Below are 24,689 nucleotides of genomic sequence, written 5' to 3'. Positions count from 1 at the left end.
CTCAACAGGAGGATAATGGAGCTCGCTACCCTGCCAAGTTCTGGACAGAAATGCAACGCGTCGACCACCTTGATTCAAGGTAGCAGAGATCACCACATCCGATGCATCGCACTCGACCACGAAAGGGAGATTTTCATCGATGGAACGAAGCGTGGCTTTTTCCAGTTGTCGCTTGAGGTCGAAAGCTGAAATAGCCGTTGCCTTCAACGGAAATGACTGTGAAGCAGGGGCTGGATTTCGTCGGAAAAGTGGGGTATCCACTTCGCATAATAGGCGAACATGCCGAGGGCCTGACAAAAAGAGCTGAGATTCGTAGGATGAGGGAGCTCCTGAAGCGGACGAAGTCACTCCGGATCCAGTTTGATGACACCATTACCCACCCAGTAGCCAAGGATGTTGACTGGTGGTACCGATTTCACAGATTTGGACTCATTTAAAGGTTAAGTTGCGACGACGGAGAACGTCAAGAAATTTCTGGAGGTTGGCATTATGCTCCTTCTGGTCAAGACCAGCAATGGTGATATTATCCAGATATGGAAAAGTGTCCGTTAAGTTCTCCTGTTTGACTAGGCTATCCATTCATTGCCCGTTGAAAAGACGGCCACCCCATTGGTGACCCCAAATGCTAGGCAACAAAACTGGTAAAGCCGACCATTGGCCTCAAAAACCGTATACTTTTTGTCAGAGACCTTTAACGGTACTTGATGGTATGCGCTCTTTAAATCAAAAGTTGAAAATACCTTGTAGTTGGCAAGGTTATTGACCATGTCATCGATGCGTGGTAGTGGGTAGGCATCCAGGTCGGTATACTGGTTAATAGTTTGCGAGTAATCGATGCAAAGAAGTTTCTTGTGTTGCTTCAGAGGATTTTTAACAACGACGACATGAGCCCGCCAGGAAGATGAACATGGCTCAATGATACCGTCAGCTAGAAGGCGAGAGATTTCTGTCTCGATAAAGGATAGATTATCTTGGCTGAAACGTCGTGATTTAGTGACTATGGGCTTACATTGGGGGAGAAAAGATTGGCAAACAAGGAGGGCTCATCGAGCGAAGCCGCCAAAAGCGCACAAAACGGTACTTTGGAAATAGTAAGCTCCGGTTTTGACCCTCCAAACTCAAAAGTGAGTCTTTTGTGTTGTTTCTGGAAATCCTGTCCCAAGAGCACATCACTGCATAGGTTTTTGAGCACCCCGAGCCGGGTGGAGGAATAAGTGCGGCCATTGAGAAGAAGGTTGACAAGACAAAAGCCAGAAGAGTTGGTGGTCAGTGTCGTCAGAGCCATTGCAATTTCCCTGTCCGAGGGGTAAATACGCAGTTTTAACTTACTGACAGCCTGCTCACTGATGAAGCTGTCAGAGCTGCATGAGTCGATTAGTGCACTCAAAATGTGTCCATTTACCAAAAGCTCCGTGGCTGCATGGAACAGACTTTGGGGAAAAACAGCTGTGATGGGAGGAGGGGCAGTTTTACCCTTGACAGTTGTAACCTTAGTGGCTTTTTGGGAGGAGCAGTTTTATAGATAGCAGCTGTAACCTTAGTAGTGGCTCTTGGGGGAGGAGCAGTTTTATAGATAGCAGCTGCAAAACTAACAGGGGCTCTTGACTGGCATACCGTGGAAAAGTGACCTTTCTTACTGCAGGTTGCGTTATGAGCAGGACAAAATTTCCTATAGTGGAATGCACCTCCACAGAAGAAACACTTCCTTCCAGATTGCCAAGATGCCGCTAGGGCAGGGTCATCATCGGCTAGGATAGAGTAGTCATCAGTGAGGGCTTCCGCCCGAGGCCCATTGGAGGAGTCACCAAAAGTGATAGCAGCAGTCCGTGCACGCGGTAAAAGATAGGCATCTAAAAAATCAAATCAAATCAACTTTTATTGTCATTGTTAGTGCACAAGTGCAGTACAACGAAATGTAGGCTTGCGGCTCCCGAGAGTGTACAATTTGGATTAGGACACTTAAACATTTCAACATACATTTGTACATATATATTAGCATAAATATGACCATAATAAAGTGCATCGGCAGATGTGCAGGCTTTAGTGTTTATTTGTGGAGTTCAGTAGGATGACAGCCCTAGGAAAGAAGCTGTTCCTAAATCTGGTCGTACGGGTGCGAATGCATCTGTAGCGTCTTCCAGATGGTAGGAGGGCGAACAGACTGTGGCTGGGGTGGGTAGGGTCTTTGATGATGGACCGTGCCCTCCGTAGGCAGCGTTTCTGATATATATGTTCTATGGTCGGTAGCCGGGTGTCGGTAATGCGTTGGGCAGTTTTGACTACCCGCTGCAGGGCTTTCCGGTCATGGGAGCTACAGCTGCCGTACCATACCGTGATACAGTTTGTCAGGATGCTCTCTATAGTGCAGCGGTAGAAGTTAGAGAGGATCGGGGGTGACAGATTACATCCCTTCAGCCTCAAGAAATATAGGCGCTGCTGGGCCTTCTTCACCAGAGAGGAGGTGTTGAGGGACCAGGAGAGGTCTTCCGTGATGTGGACTCCGAGGAACTTAAAGCTGGCCACCCTTTCCACCTCCGCCCCATTGATGTGGATATTTTTTTTTGCTAAGTCCAGACAGCATGCCTGGTCATAGGCAGCTTGTAACTTGAGGGTTTTATTCTCCAACAGACGCTGGCGTATGAAAGGAGACGAAATTCCATTAATAAAGGAATCACGAATTAACTCGTCCTGGTACTGCTCTGCTGAGACAGCTTCGAGATTACAATCCTTGCTGAGCCTGCAAAGCTTTTGAAGGAATTCGTCAAGTGATACCCCGGGTTGTTGTCGAGTTGTGGCCAGTAGATGCCAAGCAAAAATTTTGTTTGGGGCCTTAACATAGTTGCTGTAGTATTTGGATAGCGGAATCATAGTCTACAGTCTTCGATATAGTCAAAGGAAAGAGGGGATACATAATTGGCAAGTATCTCCAACTTATCAGGAACATTCTCACCACACACCCTGAGGAAGTTGCTGAAGGTACGATACCAGTGTTTCCATACCTTAGCCGTTGTAGCTGAATTCGGGTACAGGTCAAGACGGGCGGGTCGGAGTAGTTTCTCCATGATGGATTGATTACTACCTCTGGTTCCCTTCTACCGTTTGAGTCGTAGCCGTCTGTTCCCAAAACCACTCAGAGCATGGAGCAGCAAGCAGTCGATTAAATTGACGCAAGAAAACTACTAGGCACTTGGTCAGAGTATTAAACAAGGCTTTAATCGACTGTTTCACAACATGGAAGTCTAGTTATCCTTCACTAGTTCCCGTTTACAAAATGTCCCTGAGCAAGCTGGGCCCGTGCCCAAGTATTTATACTCTCCCTGGACAGCGCCACCAGCAGGCCGCCCAGTATATTTCATAAGTCATTTCTACATAAATGGCACGATTTGTGTCAGTATGTACACAAATCTTTGAAGGTGGCAGGGCAAGTTGAGAAGGCTGTTAAAAATAATATGTGATCCTTGGCTTTATTAATAGAGGCAGAGTACAAAAGCAAAGAAGTTATGCTAAACCTTTATAAAACACTGGTTAGAGTAAATAAGGAGAAACTGTTTCCAGTGGCAGAAGGGTTAGTAACCAGACGGCATTTAAGGTGGTTGGCAAAAGAACCAGAGGTGACACAAGGAAACTTTTTTTTAATGCAACAAGTTGTTACATGCGATCTGGAATGCACTATCTGAAAGGGTGGTGGTGGAAGCAGATTCAATAGTAACATTCAAAAGGGAATTGGATAAATACTTGAAGGGAAAAGATTTACAGGGCTATGGGGAAAGAGCAGGGGAGTGGGACTAATTGGATAGCTCTTCAAAGAGCCGACACAGGCACAGTGGGCTGAATGCCTCCTTCTGTGCTATGATTCTATGAAATTTTTAAAAAATTCAAGTAATGACTTTTTTCCAAGTTTCCTTCCCTCTTTAAAATATACCACATATACAATGTATGGATGTTACTGACTTCAACTAAATTTACTCAATAGCCATAAGTTTTCCAGCAATCCGACCAAATGAAGGAAATCTGATAATACGATAGGAATAGTTTCACTTTTAGTTTCTTTACATACTTGACTAAAATTATGCAACCTCATTTGTATTCATAAAAATGTACATACCCCTGAGTGCTCCAACAGCTCCAAAATTCAAGGACTTTCCATCCATTGTACTGGCATCACATTCTATATCCCCTGATAGATTTAGATTGGATCCCATCCCTGCATTGGTGAAAGGAGAGTCCTGAAATGGAAAATTGTTGGAAATAAAGTAATACATCCTTCTTTTGCATCTTACACAGAATTATACATATTTAGTTAGGAAAAAACTATGCTCATTTTTTTCTGTTCTGCATACTTGAGCCCTGAAAATCAGAAGGCCTGAATCCAAATTTCAGGAAAGGAGATAGCCACATCCAACTTATTTTTTCCCAAAACTATTATTACTGCAATTATTTATAAGACACCACAGCACACCAACTCCGACAGATTAACTGGCAACACAGTATAAAAAAACCACACAGAAGTTCTGGGGTGAATAGAAACATAGAAAAATAGGAGCCAGAGTAGGCCATTCGGCCCTTCGAGCCTGCTCCGCCATTCAATATGATCATGACTGATCCTCTATCTCAATACCATATTCCCGCTCTCTCCCCATACCCACTGATGCCCCTGTGCCGAGAAATCTATCTCCTTCTTAAATATATTCAGTGACTTGGCCTCCACAGCCTTCTGTGGTAGAGAATTCCACAGGTTCACCACCCTGAGTGAAGACATTTCTCCTCATCTTAGTCCTAAATGTCCTGCCCCATATCCTGAGACTGTGATCCCTCATTCTAGGCCCCCCAGCCAGTGGAAACATCCAGTCTGTCTAGCCCCGTCAGAACTTTATACATTTCAATGAGATCCCCTCTCATTCTTATAAACTCTATGCAACATCGCTGCTCAAAACTGTCCAAACAGATCATAATGCAGTCCAAGGACATAGAAGTACAATAGTGGATTGTACAATAGCTCATAATAAAGCTCTGGGGAATGGAATATTTCTCCAGTTTTATTATCTAGTGCAGTGCTATGAGTAGACTTCCTTGCAATGGTACCAACACTGTATGGGGCAGGGAAGCAAAAGAGATATTTAAGCCAATATACTGCAATGCTGTGTGCAGTCTTGTTTTAGTTCTGAAAGCCTCATTGCTAGTTTTATTGGATTTTAGAATTATTTTATTTATAGTCGTAAAGAAATGCAATCCTAATTTTAGTTTAGTCTACAGTTTGCAAATTCTAGCCATATTTTAGGGATCCTATAGGATCATGTCAGTATTTGCAGGGGATCCTTGAGAGTGCACCAATATTGCAGCCACCCTCCCTCCAACACAGAAAATTTTGAACAAACACTGCTTTAGTATACCAACGTGTTGTCCCATAAAATGGTAGAACAAAGGTTCCCTTCAGAAAAGTCCCAATTTCTGCCAAGCTTATCAGGCAACTGCTCAGTGAAGCCTAGGTCCTCCTCACTGGGATGGCGGAGTTATAAAAAAATAAAATGAACAGTAACTTCCACAAAACCACATGCAAAAGGAGACCCTCGGAGCATTAGATTACCAACTTATCATAGAAATTTACTGCAAAGGAGGCCATTCGACCCATCGTGTCTGTGCTGGCCTTACAGTATAGTTTTCCTCATTTTGAATGCACTTGATATGCCATGTAAAAATAAATAGCACACTATCCAAACAAAGAAGTCAAAAGATAGTGCCCCTTTAAAGCTCGGCATTTCTTCCAACTGTTCAGACTTACCCAATGGCTGCGAATGGGTTGCTGGCTTGGAGTGCTTTTTGTCAATATTTCCTACATTTTTGAATCTCTGTTGCTTGCTCTCTTTAATGCAGATATTTTGGCATTGAGAGTGTGTTTGTGGTTCTATTCCGACTAGGAAAGAGGCTAGAGAATCAGCCAGATTCCAAAAATTGTGGCACTCCACTCTCAATTTTTCGATATCGTTGTTGAGCAGAGCAATTATTACCTCACTTCATTCAATCCTTTGAAATGTTAGAGAGGGACGGAAAAAGCTTAAGAATTGAAAGGCTCATCACGATTGAGGTGGTGCCAAGCAGAAGCAAAGTGACTCCCCATAAAATGAGGGATGAAGCCATTCTCATACACTTCCAGCCTGTCGCACAGTAGCCTAACAGGACCAAGTTATTTTCAATGCCTATCAATTGTTACCAGGTTCAACATCCATCCTCTCCAACTGCTTAGAGAATATAACTAAGTTATTTGCATTGAAAAAGGTCTTCTTCGAAAGAAACTTGGTTAAATAAAAGATAAGAACATAAGAAATCGGAGCAGGAGTTGGCCCTTCGAGCCTGCTCTGCCATTCAATCGGATCATGGCTGACATTCTACTTCAACTCCATCTTCCCACCCTATTTCTATATCCCTGGATTCTCTTAGTATCCAAAAATCTATCCATCTCTGTCTTGAATATACTCAACGATTCAGCATCCACAGCCCTCTGGGGTAGAGAATTCCAAAGATTCACATCCCTTTGAGTAAAGGAATTTCTCCTCATCTCAAACCTAAATGGACAACCCCTTATTCCAAGTCTGTGACCCCTAGTTCTAGACTCTCCAGTCAGGGGAAACACCCTCCCAGCATCTACCCTGTCCAGCACCTTAAGAATTTTATGTGTTCAATGAGAGCACCTCTCATTCTTCTAAACTCTAGGGAATACACCACTAGTCCACTCAATCTCTCCACATAGATCAATTCCCCCCCTCATCCCAGGAATGTTTTTGCCCTGAGGAGGAGCAAGGTGCCAGGCAGTTTATTTACACATATACAAACAAATTTAACTTTCAGTTCAAGAGAGGTGCAGGCCTGCTCATGAAAGCTGCCGTTTGCAGCGACTATAAGTAAAGGCTTCTGGGAGTAAGCCGAAATAGTTGAATTCAGCAACACCCTTTGTTGTGCCACCTTATGCATTAAAAAATAAAGTTAAGGACATCTCTTCTGGGCTGGAAAGAAACTTGGAGTGGGAGGGGGAGGATCCAGTTGTCGTGGTCCATGTTGGTACAAACGACGTAGATAGGACAAGGAAGACGGTTCTGTTAAAGGAGTATGAGCAGCTAGGGGTCAAATTAAAAAACAGAACCTCAAGGGTAATAATCTCTGGGTTATTACCTGAGCCACGAGCGAATTTGGCTAGGATAAATAAAATTAAAGAGTTAAATGCGTGGCTCAAAGACTGGTGTGGGAGAAATGGGTTTTGCTTCTTGGGACACTGGCACCAGTACTGGGACAGGAGGGAGCTGTTCTGTTGGGACGGACTCCACTTGGCCAGTGCTGGGACTAGAGTCCTGGCGAATCATATAACTAGGACTGTAGAGAGGGCTTTAAACTAATTAGTGGGGGGGGAGGTTTCTAGAGAGCAAATAATAGAAATGACAACAGAGAAGGTCATAGACTTAGGTAGCAGTGGGGGAATTAAAAAACAGAATGTGTCAGGAAGGGACAGAAGGTATGGAGTAAAAAGTAAAGTACTAAAAAGGGAAAAAACAGGAACTAAGTGTTACAAAACATATTTGAAAGTTCTTTATCTGAATGCACGTAGCATTCGTAACAAAATGAATGAGTTAACGGCACAAATAATGACATATGGGTATGATCTTGTGGCCATTACAGAAACATGGCTGCAGGGTGACCATGACTGGGAATTAAACATACCAGGTTATTTAACAATCAGGAAGGACAGGCAGGAAGGGAGAGGAGGTGGGGTGGCTATGTTAATAAAGGAAGGAATCACTATAATACAGAGAAATGATATTGGGTCAAAGGAGCAGGATAGTGAAACAGTTTGGGTGGAGATAAGGAATAATAAGGGGAAAAAAACACTAGTGGGTGTAGTCTATAGGCCTCCGAACAGTTGCAACTCTGTTGGACGGAGTATTAATCAGGAAATAGTTGAGGCTTGTAATAAGGGAACAGCTATAATTATGGGGGATTTTAATTATCATATTAACTGGACAAATCAAATTGGGCAGAGCAGCCTTGAGGAAGAGTTCATTGAGTGTATTAGGGATGGGTTTCTTGAGCAGTATGTAACTGAACCGACCAGGGGGCAAGCAACCTTAGATTTGGTCCTGTGTAATGAGACAGGATTAATTAAAAATGTCCTAGTAAAGGATCCCCTTGGAATGAGTGACCATAACATGGTGGAGTTCCATATTCAATTAGAGGGTGAGAAGGTTGGATCTCAAACAAGCGTGCTGAGCTTGAATAAAGGAGACTATGAAGGTATGAGAGCGGAATTAATTAGAGTGGACTGGGAAAATAGATTAAAGGGTAAGACGGTACATGGCCAGTGGTGTAGATTTAAGGAGTTATTTTACAACTTCCAAAAAAAATATATTCCACTGAGGAAAAAAGGGTGTAAAAGAAAAGATAGCCATCCGTGGCTAAGTAAAGTAATTAAGGATAGTATTCGACTAAAAACAAGGGCATATAAGGTAGCCAAATCTAGTGGGAGGATGGAAGATTGGGAAGTCTTTAAAAGACAGCAAAAAATAACTAAAAGATTGATTAAGAAAGGGAAGATAGATTATGAAAGTAAATTAGCAAAAAATATAAAAACAGACAGTAAAAGTTTCTATAGTTATATAAAAAGAAAAAGGGTGGCTAAAGTAAATGTTGGTCCCTTAGAGGATGAGACCGGGAAATTAATGGTGGGAAACATGGAGATGGCAAAAACACTGAACAATTATTTTGTATCAGTCTTTACAGTAGAGGACACTAAGAATATCCCAACACTGGACAAACAGGGGGCTCTTGGGGGGGGGGGGGGGGGGGGGGGGCGGGGAGGAACTAAATACGATTAAAATCACCAAGGAAGTGGTACTTGGTAAAATAATGGGACTCAAGGCGGATAAATCCCCTGGGCCTGATAGCTTGCATCCTAGGGTCTTGAGGGAAGTAGCGGTAGGGATTGTGGATGCATTGGTAATAATTTTCCAAAACTCACTGGACTCAGCAAAGGTCCCGGCAGATTGGAAAACTGCTAATGTAACACCCTTATTTAAAAAGGGTAGTAGGCAGAAGGCTGGAAACTATAGACCCGTTAGCCTAACATCTGTGGTTGGTAAAATGTTAGAGTCCATTATTAAGGAGACAGTAACGGGACATTTGGATAAACATAATTTAATAGGACAAACTCAGCATGGTTTCATGAAGGGAAAGTCATGTTTGACAAATTTGCTGGAGTTTTTTGAGGAAGTAACATACAGGGTGGATAAAGGGGAACCAGTGGACGTAGTGTATTTAGACTTCCAAAAGGCATTTGACAAGGTGCCACACAAAAGATTATTTCTCAAGATAAAAAAATCACGGGATTGGGGGTAATATTCTGGCGTGGGTGGAGGATTGGCTCTCTAACAGAAGGCAGAGAGTTGGGATAAATGGTTCGTTCTCAGATTGGCAACCAGTAACTAGTGGTGTTCCGCAGGGGTCAGTGCTGGGTCCCCAACTCTTTACAATCTATATTAACGATTTGGAGGAGGGGACCGAGTGTAACATATCAAAGTTTGCAGATGATACAAAGGAGAGGTTGAGTAGATTGGGACTCTACTCATTGGAGTTCAGAAGAATGAGAGGCGATCTTATTGAAACATAAGATTGTGAAGGGGCTTGATCGGGTGGATGCGGTGAGGATGTTCCCAATGATGGGTGAAACTAGAACTAGGGGGCATAATCTTAAAATAAGGGGCTGCTCATTCAAAACTGAGATGAGGAGAAACTTCTTCACTCAGAGGGTGGTAGGTTTGTGGAATTTGCTGCCCCAGAAAGCTGTGGAAGCTACATCATTAAATAAATTTAAAACAGAAATAGATAGTTTCCTAGAAGTAAAGGGAATTGAGGGTTACGGGGAGCGGGCAGGAAATTGGACATGAGTCTAGGTTCGGAATGGTCATGGCCCTGTGGGTAGTGGAGTGGGCCCAGGGGCCGTGTAGCCTTGTTCTGCTCCTACTGTGTTCTAATTCTGTTAGATTTCAGGAGATGGTTTTATTCCTGTTCCTGGCTGGGGTGGAGATCGCCTTTACAGAAGGTAAGTACTGTAGAAAATATAGGGACAGAGTGATCTCCTGGAAGAATTTCGATCGCCTAGATGGGTCGGAGAGGAATTTCCCAGATTTTTTTCTCCCAAATTGGCCATTGGGTCTTTATCTGGTTTTTCGCCTCTCCCGGGAGATCACATGGGTTCAGGTGGATGCAGAGTGATAGAAGATTTGAGGTTAGGATCAGATCAGCCATGATCTTATTGAATGGTGGAGCAGGCTCGAGGGGCCGATTGGCCTACTCCTGCTCCTATTTCTTATGTTCTTATGTTCTTAGTCTAAAAAGGAGCCAAAAGCCAGACTTTGATTGCTTTTCATACTTTGTTATACTACTGGCCAATAGATTTCAATTTGGCCGTTTCAAATACTGTACCTTATTATTCTCTTACTTGGTGTGGATTTTTGTGCTTGTTATGAGATGTTAAGAATAGAACACATCGCAGTTTGAATTTCCCTCTCTATTGCTGCAAACTCAGAAAAGTGCACCGTTCTCGCATTTTTCCATTTCCTACAAATCATCATGTGCGCATTCCAAGTGAGATTGCTAATTAGTGCTGAATTTGGGGCAGTTGTGTGTTGGGGGTCATGACCACTTGGAACTGGACCAAAACCACCCAAGTCAGTTTGCCAGCAGACAGAGGAAACTTTCATTCAGTCACAGCATGATTTGAGTAGATTGAGCCTATACTCTATGGAGTTTAGAAGAATGAGAGGTGATCTCATTGAAACATAAGATTCTGAAGGGGATTGACAGGGCAGATGCCGAGAGGTTGTTTCCCCTGGCTGGAGAGTCCAGGACTAGGGGAAATAGTCTCAGGATAAGGGGTCAGCCATTTAAAAATGAGATGAGGAGGAATTTCTTCACTCAGGGTTGTGAATCTTTTGAATTCTCTACTCCAAAGGGCTGTGGATGCTGAGTCGTTGAGTATATGCAAGGCTGAGATAGAAACATTTTTGGACTCTGGAGGAATCAAGGGATATGGGGATCGGGCGGGAAAGTGGAGCTGAGGTAATCTTACTGAATGGCGGAGCAGGCTCGAAGGGTTACATGGCCTACTCCTGCTCCTAACTCTTATGTTTTAATGTTTTCGATACAGGCAACAGCCTGACAGTCATACTCACAGAATCATACCTTTCAGCCAATGTCCCAGACTCCTCCATCACCATCCCTGGATATGTCCTGTCCCACTGACAGGACAGACCCACCGGAGGTGGCGACACAGTAGTATACAGTCAGGAAGGAGTGGCCCTGGGAGTCCTCAACATTGACTCCAGACCCAATGAAGTCTCATGGCTTCAGGTCAAGGAAACCTCCTGCTGATTACCACCTACCGCCCTCCCTCAGCTGATGGATCAGTACTCCATGTTGAACACCACTTGGAAGAAGCACTGAGGGTAGCAAGGGCACATAATGTGCTCTGGCTGGGGGACTTCTATGTCCATTATCAAGAGTGGCTCAGTAGCACCACAACTGACTGAGCCCTGAAGGACATAGCTGCCAGGCTGGGCAAAACCGAAGTCAATGGGAATCAGGGGGGAAACTCTCCACTGGCTGGAGTCATACCTAGCACAAAGGAAGATGGTTGATGCTGGAAGTCAATCATCACAGCCCCAGGACATGGCTGCAGGAGTTCCTCAGGGCAGTGTCCTCAGCCCAACCATCTTCTGCTGCTCCAGCAATGACCTTCCCACCATCATAAGGTCGGAAGTGGGGATGTTCGCTGATGATTGGTCAATGTTCAGTTCCATTCACAACTCCTCAGATAATGAAGCAGTCCATGCCCGCATGCAGCAAGACCGGGACGACGTTCAGGCTTGGGCTAATATGTGGCAAGTAACATTCATGCCACACAAGTGGCAGGCAATGACTATCTCCAACAAATGAGAGTCTAACCACCGCCCCATGACATTCAATGACATTACCATCGCTGAATCCCCCACCATCAACATCCTGGGGGTCACCATTGACCAGAAACTTAACTGGACCAGCCACATAAATACTGTGGCAACAAGAGCAGGTCAGAAGCTGGGCATTATGCAGCACGTGTCTCAACCTCCTGACTCCCCAAAGCCGTTCCACCATCTACAAGGCACAAGTCAGGAGTGTGATGGAATGCTCTCAACTTGCCTGGATGAGTGCAGCTCCAACGACACTCAAGAAGTTCGACACCTTCCAGGACAAAGTAGCCAGCTTGATTGGCAACACATCCACCACCTTAAACATTCACTCCCTCCACCACCGGCGCACCGTGGCTGCAGTGTGTACCATCTACAAGATGCACTGCAGCAACTCGCCAAGGCTTCTTCAGCAGCACCTCCCAAGCCCGAAACTTCTACCACCTAGAAGGACAAGGGCAGCAGGCACATGAGAACACCATCACCTGCAAGTTCCCCTCCAAGTCACACACCATCCTGACTTGGAAATATAATGCTGTTCCTTCATCATCACTGGGTCAAAATCCTGGAACTTCCTCCGTAACAGCACTGTGGGAGTACCTTCACCACACAAACTGCAGCGGTTCAAAAAGGCAGTGCACCACCACCGTCTCGAGGGCAATTGGGGATGGGCAATAAATGCTGGCTTTGCCAGCGACATCCACATCCCATGAACGAATAAAAAAAATTTGATGTGTGAATCCAACTCACCATGCCACTTGGTACCCCTCCTTTTATCATTTTGAATCCCAATCAAGAAACTAAAACTAATGAAATTTTAAAAAATGGAAATACTTCCGAATCGAAAATAAAAACTAAAACTGGTGAAAATATTTATCATGCCTAACAGCAGTTGAGATGAGAAAAGGCAGGATATTGTTTTGAGTGCAGACAATTCCTCAGAACTATCAAAAGGATTTCCACCTGAAATGTCAACCTATCTTTTTCAATGCAAATGGGCCTACTGTAGTATGTCCAGCATTTTCTGTTTTTATTTTAATCTAAAACTAATAGAATACAGGTTCCTTCTATTCATTTATTGGGATTGCGATTAACTTATTTGCTGAGATAAAAGGGACAGAAATATATAAAAGGTTTCATCTGTTTGATGATAGCTACAAACAAAACAATCACAAAGGGTTCTTACCAATCTACTGCGCCACCCAAAAGTTTAATATACAAAGGATGATAACAAGAACTTTGAAGTGCAATTCATATGAAGTATGAAACTGTTTGCTGCTCATATTCTTACCTCTAGCTCAATAAGGGCTGCTGTAACTACATCAACAGCAAGAGCTCCAGCTTGCAGTTTCTCTATTGCCTGAAAGACAAACAGGTTTCTGGTTGAAATGCCTTTACTAGAAAATGAACGTGAACTGACAAAACTATTTTTTAATGTTTTGACTAAGTTTCAAGCCTTTTGTGAAAATATTGCAATTGACCAATTCACATACAAATGCAAGCTAAAATATCAGAAAGCCAGATTCTCAATATATTAAGATTGCAGTATAAGCCAACAAGTAGCAAACATTCCTACCTTTTGACAAGCTTTCTTACAAACTTGTTTATACTCCTTGGCCTTGGATTCAGAATGATAGCCTGCCCCTAAAATAATAAAGTTTTAAATAATTAATTGATAATTAAGCATGTTATTTTATTGGGACTGCACAAGGCAATAAAACAAATGCCAATTAAGAGGCAATTTTAACTAATCATATAATCCACTTTGGAGAGCTAGACATCAAACTGTAAATTAAAACTTTGTTGAGCATTTTTCGCACAATAAAAATGTTGAGAGTTCCCTCCCTCAATTAATCAATCAGCAAAGGCATTGCCCAGTGTAGTACTAACCTGCACAGACCAGATTACCCAAAGTTTGAGAAGCAGTCTGTGCTGCATTAGCTGATCACAGCTGAGGTAGCAACTGAGATGATACAATTGGCCTCATCACCCTTAGGCTGCAAATATAACAATTTCCAGAGTTCTGCCCAATCACCATCTTTTATTGGAACGCGTATATGCGTGAACATAGAGGAGGTCAGAATTAGGATAGACTGTAATGCTGCCTTTCCCTCCACAGTCTGGGCTCAAATGTGAAAAATGCTCACTCGCGCAAGATGTGGAGGACAGCCAGTTCCCATGGAACCATACCTCAGACATCGCATGGCACAAAAGTACCATGGAATAGAGGACTGCCCAAGTCAATTCTATTGGTAGCTTTCATATGAACTTCTGAAAGCTTTAATAACTAATAGGTAAAGATAGACAAACCAATTTTATTAAACATCAAAGAATATCAAATGTATAGGCTTGCAGGGTTATGTTTGGTTATGTTCAAAAAGCAAGAGAATAGACAAATTACTTAAACACCTATAGTTAGTACAGGAAACTTTCTGATATCCGGCACTGACGGGACCGAGCTGGTGCCGTAACATCAAAAGTGCCGGACATACCAGAGTTAATGTTTAAACATACAGAACTGAGAAGCTCCGTGTGAATCAACAAACCCTGTTGCTTAGCAACAGCTTCAAAACAGTCGGCTGCAGCTGCAAGCGTCTGTAGCTGAAGCTGTTGCTATAGCTACAGACCTTGCAGTGCTTGACTGGGAAAAAAAAAAAGCTTGACTGGGAAAAAAGCAACGAGAACTAAAAAAATATATAGAAAACGACTCCTGATTTTTGCCGTTAGATCGAGTATTCCGGATATATAACCTCCGGATAAACCAAAGTTTCCTGTAGCTACATTTGCATTCCCCGCCCACTCCCAAGACAGACACACCTTGCAGCAAGCTCCTCTGCACAAACAAATAGGCAATCAATATTATGTCAAATCTCATTAATTGGGGTAGTCTCATGGCAGCATACGAATAGACTGCATTAAAAAAGTTCACACTAACTCACCATACTGTCGAAAGTTAGTAAGGAAAGCAAAGGTAGAAAACAAGTGCAGGTGAAACCAGGTCAATTTTGTGCACCTCTCATTTAGATTACAAAGCAACATTGATAGCACGCAGAAGCAGGCAGTCTGTCCATCCTAAATGAGGAACTGGTATATGGGGCACCAAGATAGCAGAGGAAACTATTCTTATTTAAAATGGCAAAATAGAACCGTTATGCCCCAACCAAATGCAAATAATGTTGAGATACCAGAGCATAGCCCTGTTATTCTTCCTTTGAAATACTCCATTCAGAAAAAGTTTTAAAACCCCAAAATATATAACACATTAGTAAATATATACTCAAAATAGATTATAACATCTGAGATAGGCTTGTGGCAAAACCACCAATGATCTTCTGTACAAATGCATAACTGTCTTTAACCCAATGCTACAGCATCTGTTTGTTGGCGGAGTGTAAATAAGCTTTCTGCAAAAGCCCTGAAACAACGTGACGACGTCATCACGTTGGTCACGTGATGCCCCGAACGGCGGGAAACATGATGACGTCAGAGAGTGGGAGGTTCTAAGACCAGACCTCGTGTAACAAGCTGCTGAAAAGACCTGTTTGCTGTTGCTCCTGCATGTTTTTGTTTTGTTCACTTGTTTGATTAAATTCAGTTGAATTATTGAACTGACTCGACTTCAGTGCTTCAGTTAGGGATAGATCGATTCCTACAGGCTCACAATTTAATTTCTAATTATGTGCCTTAACTTAATCCCATAAAGTCTTATTATTTAATGCCTATCAAGTTTGCCTTGTATTTCTGTACTGTCTTCTCATCAGTGATAATGCATATGTGTTTCACAAGATCAGTTTGATATAATTGTGCACAATCACAATTTAATTAGAGTCATGACTAGGCATCAGTGCTGAATTTAACTATACATACATTCATCCAACAGACAGCTGACATTCCAATTATATTAGACAGATTAAAGTTGCTCAAATTAGAATTCTTGCAAATAAACAGTGGACACAATATTGACATTATACATCACCAGCACACTTATTAAATCTTATATACCATACTTACAAGTACTATAAAAAGCATTAGAGGTTGCCAACCAGCAGAGGCGAGGATCCTCAGTGGAAGGCCCTTTATTCAGGGATCCTTCCCGGCACCAGTAGGGACCTGGGGTGGAGGGTGTTGCATGGCACAGTGGCCTCAAAACACCATTTTGGGCAGAAATACCCAGGCCGCATGCCCATTCTGTGGGCTAAATGAGATGGTTTCTCATATTTAAGTACATTGCCAAAGGTTGTAGCCCCTCTTCCGATATTTTAAAGGGCTGCTCCTCAACTTTTAGCTGAACTTCAGCCCAACCCTGTTCATCTTCGAACACCTGGTACGCAAAGGAGCGAGCAGATTGACACAGCTCCTAGTGGGTCTGCTTCTGGGCCTGGCTAGAACCTTTTCATAATATGGCGACCATAATAATAATAATAATAATAATAATAATAATAAATAATAATAATCAACTTTATTGTCATTGTTAGTGCACAAGTGCAGTACAACGAAATGTAGGCTTGCGGCTCCCGAGAGTGTACATTTAGATTAAGACATTTAACATTCAACATTCATTTGGCTTGTAATACATAAACATAAACATAATAAAGTGCATTGGCAGATGTGCAGGCTTTAGTGTTTATTTGTAGAGTTCAGTAGGATGACAGCCCTGGGAAAGAAGCTGTTCCTAAATCTGGTTGCTCGGGTGCGAATGCATCTGTAGCGTCTCCCAGATGGCAGGGGGGCGAACAAACTGTGGCTGGGGTGGGTAGGGTCTTTGATGATGGTCCGTGACCTCCGTAAACAGCGTTTCTGGTAGATGTTCTCTATGGTCGGTAGCCGGGTGCCGGTAATGCGTTGGGCAGTTTTGACTACCCGCTGCAGGGCTTTCCGGTCATAGTAGCTACAGCTGCCATACCATACTGTGATACAGTTCGTCAGGATGCTCTCTATTGCACAGCGGTAAAAGTTAGAGGGGATCAGGGGTGACAGGTTACATCCCTTCAGCCTCCTTAGGAAATATAGGCACTGCTGGGCCTTCTTCACCAAAGGAGGTATTGAGGGACCAGGAGAGGTCTTCCGCGATGTGGACTCCGAGGAACTTAAAGCTGTCCACCCTTTCCACCACAGCCCCATGGATGTGGATGGGGGTGTGACTTCCGCCTTTAGACTTCCTGAAGTCCACAATGATTTCCTTGGTTTTCTTGATGTTAAGGGCCAGGTTGTTATTGGCGCACCACTTCACGAGATGCTGGACCTCCTCCCTGTAGGCTGACTCATCATTGTTGGTGATCTGGCCTACCACCGTGGTATCATCCGCAAACTTGATGATGGTGTTGGAACCATGAACAGCCACACAGTCGTGGGTGAAGAGGGAGTAGAGGAGGGGGCTCAGCACACAACCTTGTGGGGCCCCCGTGTTCAGGGTCGGGGGGGGGGGGGGGGTGGGGGAGGAGGTGTGGTTACCTAATTTGACAGACTGGGGTCTGTTAATTAGGAAGTCCAGGGTCCAGTTGCAAAGGGAAGTGTTCAGGCCAAGAGTGTGGAGTTTGGTGGCCAGCTTGTTGGGGATGATAGTGTTGAATGCTGAGCTGTAGTCTATGAACAGCATTCTGATGTAGGTCTCTTTACCGTCTAAGTGATTCAATGCAGAATGTAGAGCAGTTGTGATTGCATCCTCCATTGATCTGTTTGCACGATAGGCAAACTGGTGTTGGTCAAGAGAGGCGGGAACACTGTCTTTGATGTGAGCCAGGACCAGTCTCGTGAAACACTTCATTATGATGGGTGTGAGTGCGACAGGTCGATAGTCGTTCAGACACGTCACAGCCGTTTGCTTTGGCACAGGAATAATGGTAGCGGTCTTGAAGCATGTAGGGACTACTGCCTGGGCCAATGACAGATTGAAGATGGCGGTGAAGACATCAGCCAGCTGATCAGCACATTCTTTGAGTACCCGTCCAGGGATGCTATCAAGTCCAGCAGCCTGACGTGTGTTCACTCCGCGTAGAACACCCCTTACGTCGGAGGTCGACAGAGTGAGCACCTGGTCTTCCAGGGGTGGCATGGCTTTGGTAGCCGGCTCCCTGTTGTCCCTGTCAAAGCGAGCGTAGAAGTTGTTAAGCTCCTCCGGAAGGGAGGCATCGCTAACCAGGGGGGCTGGTGTTTTTACTCTTGTAGTCAGTGATGGACTGGATGCCTTGCCACATGCGCCGGGGGTCCGAGTTGTTGTGGAAATGATCCTCAATCCGCAGTGCGTTTCCTTTTGGCAGTCCTGATACCCTTTTTTAGGTTGGTCCTAGCTGCACTGTAAGCCGCCGCGTCGCCAGATTTAACTGCTACGTCGCGTGCTTTCAGCAGCGAGCGGAACTCCCTGTTCATCCAGGGTTCCTGGTTGGGATATGTCCTGATATTTTTATGGGTCATGACGACCTCGACGCAACTGTTGATGTAGAATAGCACTGTGGATGCATATTCCTCGGTGTCATTATGGGCAAACATGCTCCAATCAGTGCAGTTGCACGCAGTACTCCAAGTGTGGTCTAACCAAAGTTCGGTACAAGTTTAGCATAACTTCTCTACTTATCAATTCTATCCCTCTAGAAATAAACCCCAGTGCTTGGTTTGCTTTTTTTTTTAAATGGCTTTGCTAACCTGTGTTGCTACTTTTAGTGATTTGTGTATTTGTACTCGGAGATCCCTTTGTTCCTCTACCCCACCCAGACTCACACCCTCCAAGTAATAAGCGACCTCCCTATTCTTCCTACTAAATTAATATCTCACATTTATCTGTGTTGAAATTCATTTGCCAATTATATGCCCATTCTGCAAGTTTATTAATGTCTTCTTGTAATTTGTCGCAGCCCTCCTCAGTATTGACTATCCCCCCCAATTTGGGGTCATCCACAAATTTAGAAATTGTGCTTTTGATTCCAAAGTCTAAATCGTTAATATAAATTGCGAACAACAGTGGTCCCAGCACTGATCCTTCTGGAACACCACTTCCGACCTTCTGCCACTCTGAATAGCTACCCTTTACTCCCACTCTCTGCTTTCTGTCTTGAAGCCAGCTAGCTATCCATTCTGCTACTTAGCCCCTGACTCTGCACTCTCTGACCTGACTCCCCATTCTCACCAGAGAGTGGTGAGAATGTGGAACTCCCTACCACAGGGAGTGGCTGAAGCACTATAGATGCATTTAAGGGGTGGTTAGAGAAGCATATGAGGGAGAAGGGAATAGAGAGTTATGCTGATAGGGTTAGATTTGGAAAGGCGGGAGGAGGCTCGAGTGGAGCATAAACGACGGCATGGACTGGTTGGGCCGAATGGCCTGTTTCTGTGCTGTATATTCTATGTAATAACTGCCATCCAAAGGTGCAGGTATGTAGGATCCGCAGGGTGAGTCACTCCAACTGCCTGCCTCTCTTTCAAGGCCTTGTGCACACTAGGATGACCTTAGAGAGAGAGGCCACACAGTGTCCACTGATTCACTTGAAGCCTTCTGTGACTGGTGGGCACCACAGGATATTGTTTGTATTATTAAACTGTAAAATCCGGTCATAATATAATACGCACTTCAGTTTTGAATAAACCATATGCATCATTTGTGCCCTCCTCTTGGATAGGGCACTTTCAGAGTGTGTAAAAAGCATTAAATGGCCTGTATTAATGGTGTGTATCTTGCCTTGGTGACATTGGGTATAACTCAATGCCATCCTATTGGTTTATTTCGAGAGGAAAAAGCACCAGAGATAGAACAACACTACTATACCAGAATTTTCTCTGCTTAGCTTCTTGAATCAAGCATTTGACACCAGAAAGCTGGATACGTGAATCTTAATGGACTCCAAGATTCAGGGTTATCATGGTAATAGTGTTGGTGATGGTAGACTTGGAATATATTTACTCAACTAACCATGAATTGTAATTATTCTACAATTCCATCACAAACTAAGTATTAAGAACCATGATGTGGGACGTTGTAGTTACTTGTCTCACTTTTCACTATTGGCGGACATAATTCCACTTATGATTCAGTTTAACCCAGGGACAAAAATAAATTGCTGCCATCATAAATTGCTATTTAACTGTGAATAGGTATGTACAAATATGATGTGTTGGCCCTCCCTTTCATCTCCCCCTTCAATCCCAGGAGGAACAAATAGCAAAAGGACGGCTACCACGCCATACTAGTGAAGTATGCTTTTTGTCCATAAATGCATGACTGTTAACAACCATAGAAGTTTCCACAATGAATCATCCCAATCTTCCCACTAAGTTTAACATTAATCTTTTGGGCTGAGGGTAGGGGTGGAGAAGGAGAAAACATAACATTTGGCAATCAATATATTTTAAATTACACAAAGGTCAATCAACATAACTTCTTATATCAAATGTAAGACGTCACACAACACCAGGTTATAGTCCAACAGCTTTATTTGAAATCACAAGCTTTCGGAGCTTCAAATAAAGCTGTGATTTCAAATAAAGCTGTTGGGCTATAACCTGGTGTTGTGTGACGTCTTACATTTGTCCACCCCAGTCCAACTCCGGCATCTCCACACCATTCTTATATCAAGATAGGGGAACTAATCAACGAAAACATAAGGCGTGAACAGAATCAAATAAATCTCAAATTCTGATTATACAGTTATTTTGGACCAATTTTATTTTAAGTAATTTTGTTGCTGATCAGCATCAGTGCTGGTACAATCAATTCACCTTCATACAGATCCACGTTAGTTAGGTTATTTCTAGAGATGACCAGAACATGTGTGACAGTTACACTGGGGTGGGGCGAGGATTTCAGGGCACCTTCAAAAATTCAAATTTTTCTGGGAGATAGGTTGCCAATGCAGGTCAGCGAGGGTTGGGGACGAGAGGGTAGGTGAGGTGATGGGCAAGCAAGGCTGGATAGAGATAGGTGATTTATGAACAAGTTGCAGTTTGTGGGGGGTAGATAATGAGGCTGGCAAAGAGGACATGGGAGGAATTGAGTCCAGAGGTGATAAAATAATGAATGAGGGTTGCTAAGGAAATTGGGATAAGGCGAGGTGGAGACCAGCAATGGTGCAGATTTGAAAATAAGCATTCTTGGTAATGAATAGGATGAGGTCAGCTCTAGGGCAAGCAGGATGCAAAGCATGGTCTCGTCTGACCCAAGCAAATAACTAGCAAAGTCAGTGGCAAAAGAATAGTTATCACACAGGGGCTAATCACACAAATCTTATGGAGAACTTGGTGTGCCTGGGCTCAAAGCAGAGACGCAAACTATTATGCCAGTCCAGACACACCGAATGCTCTGTAAGATTTGCATGTTTAGTCTAGAGAGTGGTGGTACACTAGCAAAAAGAATTGAAAGTAACAGATATTGACATGAAATGATTCGTTACCAATGGGTCACATGTTTTGTAATCCCATCCGGTTTAATTGCACATCTTTTACTCTGTCCTACTTAAGGTCACATTGGACAAGGGAAACATCCTCAGTTACAACTGCTAGGACAGCAAAAAGGTAGACTAGATAGACCTGTGCTCTTTTCTCTTTAGAAATAGACCAGTAGGATAGCATTGAGGTATACCCAATGCCACCAAAATAATAAATACCCTCTCCCAGTGCCCTCTCCAAGGAGGATGGCACCATTAATAAAAACAATTCAACACTTTTGTGCACTCTAAGGAGACCACCAATACATATGGTCTAAAATAAATATTTTCATACTATAACCTTATATAAAGAAATAAACAATCTCCTGTGCTGCCCGCTGGTCATGGAAATGTTTTCATTCCCCTCTTCAAAGCCGACACAACATATTTTTTCCAAGTACTCAAATTCTTGTAGTGCTAGAAAAAAAGTGAAGTTTAATGGAACGAGACACATTATTCCTCTATGGTAGGAGTTTAATTAATCCGCTGATTTTTGGATAACTTGAGAATTATGTAATGCCCATTTTATGACAATAGGAATGTTCTGTGATTCTCAGTAAGGAAGCTACTGGAATAAGACTGCATTCCTCATGATCAGCAAATAGTAATAATTTATATTAAAATATAAACAGATTTGTCAAAGCTTCATTTTTTGCACTCCTTAAATGTGATATTTAGTTCATAAGAACATAAGAAGTAGGAGCAGGAGTAGGCCATACGGCCCCTCGGGCCTGCTCCGCCATTCAATAGGATCATGGCTGATCCGAATCTAGACTCACGTCCACTTCCCTGCCCTTTCCCCATAACCCCTAATTCCCTTATCTGCTAGGAAACTGTCTATCTCCATTTTAAATTTATTTAATGTTGCAGCTTCCGCAGCTCTCTGGGGTAGCAAATTCCATAGATTTACTACTCTGAGTGAAGAAGTTTCTCCTCATCTCAGTTTTGAAAGGGCAGCCCCTTATTCTAAGATTATGCCCCCTAGTTCTAGTCTCACCCATCAGTGGAAACATCCTCACCGCATCCACCCGATCAAGCCCCCTCACAATCTTATATGTTTCGATAAGATCGCCTCTCATTCTTCTGAATTCCAATGAGTAGAGTCCCAACCTACTCAACCTTTCCTCATACGTCAACCCCCTCATCTCCGGAATCAACCGAGTGAACCTTCTCTGAACCGCCTCGAGAGCAAGTATATCTTTTCTTAAATATGGAAACCAAAACTGCACGCAGTATTCCAGGTGTGGTCTCACCAATACCCTGTATAACTGCAGCAAGACTTCCCTGTTTTTATACTCCATCCCCCTCACAATAAAATCCAAGATTCCACTGGCCTTCCTGATCACCTGCTGCACCTGCATACTAACTTTTTGTGTTTCATGCACCAGGACCCCCAGATCCCTTTGTACTGTAGCACTTTGCAGTTTCTCTCCATTTAGATAATAACTTGCTCTTTGATTTTTTTCTGCCAAAGTGCGTAACCTCACACTTTCCAACATTATATTGCATCGGCCAAATCTCTGCCCACTCACTTAGCCTGTCTATGTCCTTTTGCAGGTTTTTTTATGTCGTCCTCACTCACTGCTTTCCCTCCCATCTTTGTATCGTCAGCAAACTTGGATATGTTGCACTCGGTCCCTTCCTCCAAATCGTTAATATAGATTGTAAACCATCTGATATGTCAAGGAATGTGACTGTACTGACAGAAATTATCTTAAAAAGATACTCCTTTGAAAGGGAATTCTGCCCAAAATAAAAACTGAAAAGTTAAGGAATTTATTTTGATTATGTTTCTCACTATTGGTAAATCCACACAGAGGTGCTGGAGTAAATAAAAAGTGTAGTAAAGAATGATTAGAAATAAGAGCAACAAAAAGTGAACAGAGGGGAAAAAGGATGGGTGGGGTGAAGAAAAACACTTGTAAAAAAAATTAGGAGGGCAAACAAAAGAGACACACAGAGGATTAGTGTGGGGAAAAGATAGTTACAGAAAGGTACGTTTCGTCGCCTTTATCCGAGAGCAACGCCGCGGGAGGTCGGCTGGCAGTTACAAACAGGTAGAAAAAAATGTCAATAATGTTGACACGGAGAAAATGACGTTTTGCATTTGCGTGGACTGCAGATTTGTCGGGATTGGTGGCAAGCAACACTAATCGTGCATGACCGCAATTTCCCAGGCTGCTGGCACGGGTTTGTTACCTACGGTTGCCATTAAGTCGCATGGGGTTGGGGGATTACCGCCAGCGGCGGCCACACCTGGGCAAAGCTCACCTGCGTGCACAAGCACAAACCCCACGCTCTTCCCCTCTTTGGCCGCTTCTTTCTCATTCCTTTTCATCGGCGCGACTCCTTCAGCGGCCCCGGGCCAGGCTGTGCCGGGGGGCTGTGTCCCCCCAGGACCCAAGCTCCCGCTTCCTGCAGCCTCCATGGTCACATCCAAGCGCCATCATAACTTTCGCCTTCCATCGATCGGTCAAGGTGGCGGTCGCGGGGACGGGGCGACGTGGCCTCCCTGCTGCCGGGGATGGCCAGAGTCCGTCTCTCAGGCGCTGAGTTTTAAGGCCCGGGTTTGACTGGCGCACGCGCACTTTCCTCTCCTTCCTCCCTCGCGGACGGCGGTTTAACGGCCGGACATTCCTCTCCCCGCGCGGCCAGCGACCGTTCGCAGCGCGAACCCCGCCCCTTCCGATTCACTTCCGCTCCGCCGGGAGTTACTTAACTTCTGGGCCAGCCTCTTCCCGCTTCTTGTAAACAACGTGTCGGGAATGAAGAAGGTCATCACTTTTCAGAAGATGGCGGCATGCCAGGCCAAGGTGACATTGGAGAGCACTCACAGGACAATGAATGGTGTTTACTGAGCTGCTAGAGTGGGGGTGGAAGTTAATGAGATTTTAATATCAACAGAAATGCCTAAATTGTAAATCAACAATAACTTGCATTTGTATAGCGCCTTTAACGTAATAAAATGTCCCGAATAGCTTCACAGGAGTGTTATCAAAGAAAATTTGACACGAGCTACATAAGGAGATACTAGGACAGGTGACTAAAAGCTTGCTCAAAGAACTAGGTTTTAAGGAAGGTCTTAAAGGAGGAAAGCGAGGTCGAGAGCCAGAGAGGTTCAGGGAAGGAATTACAGAGCTTAGTGCCTAGGCAGCTGAAGGTACAGCCACTAATGGTGGAGCAATTAAAATCGGGGATGCTGAGGAGGCCAGAATTAAGAGGAGCGCAGAGATCTCGAAGGGCTGGAGGAGGTTTCGGAGATAGGGAGGAGCAAGGTTCCAGGTGTGGAGTT

At 43.8% G+C, this 24,689-nt stretch overlaps 1 protein-coding gene across 9 annotated transcripts in view; it reads right to left on the bottom strand.

Annotated features, from left to right (window-relative positions):
• The window catches only part of tasp1 (taspase, threonine aspartase, 1), a 191,716-nt gene extending 167,571 nt beyond the window's left edge, over window positions 1-24,145 (bottom strand). For 3 of the 9 annotated variants that reach the window (XM_085981660.1, XM_085981659.1, XM_085981661.1), the window contains exons 1-4: window positions 23,669-24,145; window positions 13,564-13,631; window positions 13,279-13,347; window positions 4,106-4,226 (exon numbers count right to left, since the gene is read on the bottom strand). In XM_085981660.1, coding sequence (XP_085837786.1) covers window positions 4,106-4,226; window positions 13,279-13,347; window positions 13,564-13,631; window positions 23,669-23,825 — 415 coding nt within the window. In that variant the 5' untranslated portion in view covers window positions 23,826-24,145. The remainder of the gene's footprint in view (window positions 1-4,105; window positions 4,227-13,278; window positions 13,348-13,563; window positions 13,632-23,668) is intronic. The other 6 variants (XM_085981663.1, XM_085981665.1, XM_085981667.1 and 3 more) reach the window with 3 other exon arrangements.
• Window positions 24,146-24,689: the final 544 nt, after the last annotated feature.

Source organism: Somniosus microcephalus, chromosome 3, assembly GCF_052327205.1.
Source record: "Somniosus microcephalus isolate GS21.2 chromosome 3, FLI_Smic_1.0, whole genome shotgun sequence".
Lineage (NCBI taxonomy): Eukaryota > Metazoa > Chordata > Chondrichthyes > Squaliformes > Somniosidae > Somniosus > Somniosus microcephalus.
This window is presented reverse-complemented; position numbering and strand designations above follow the sequence as displayed.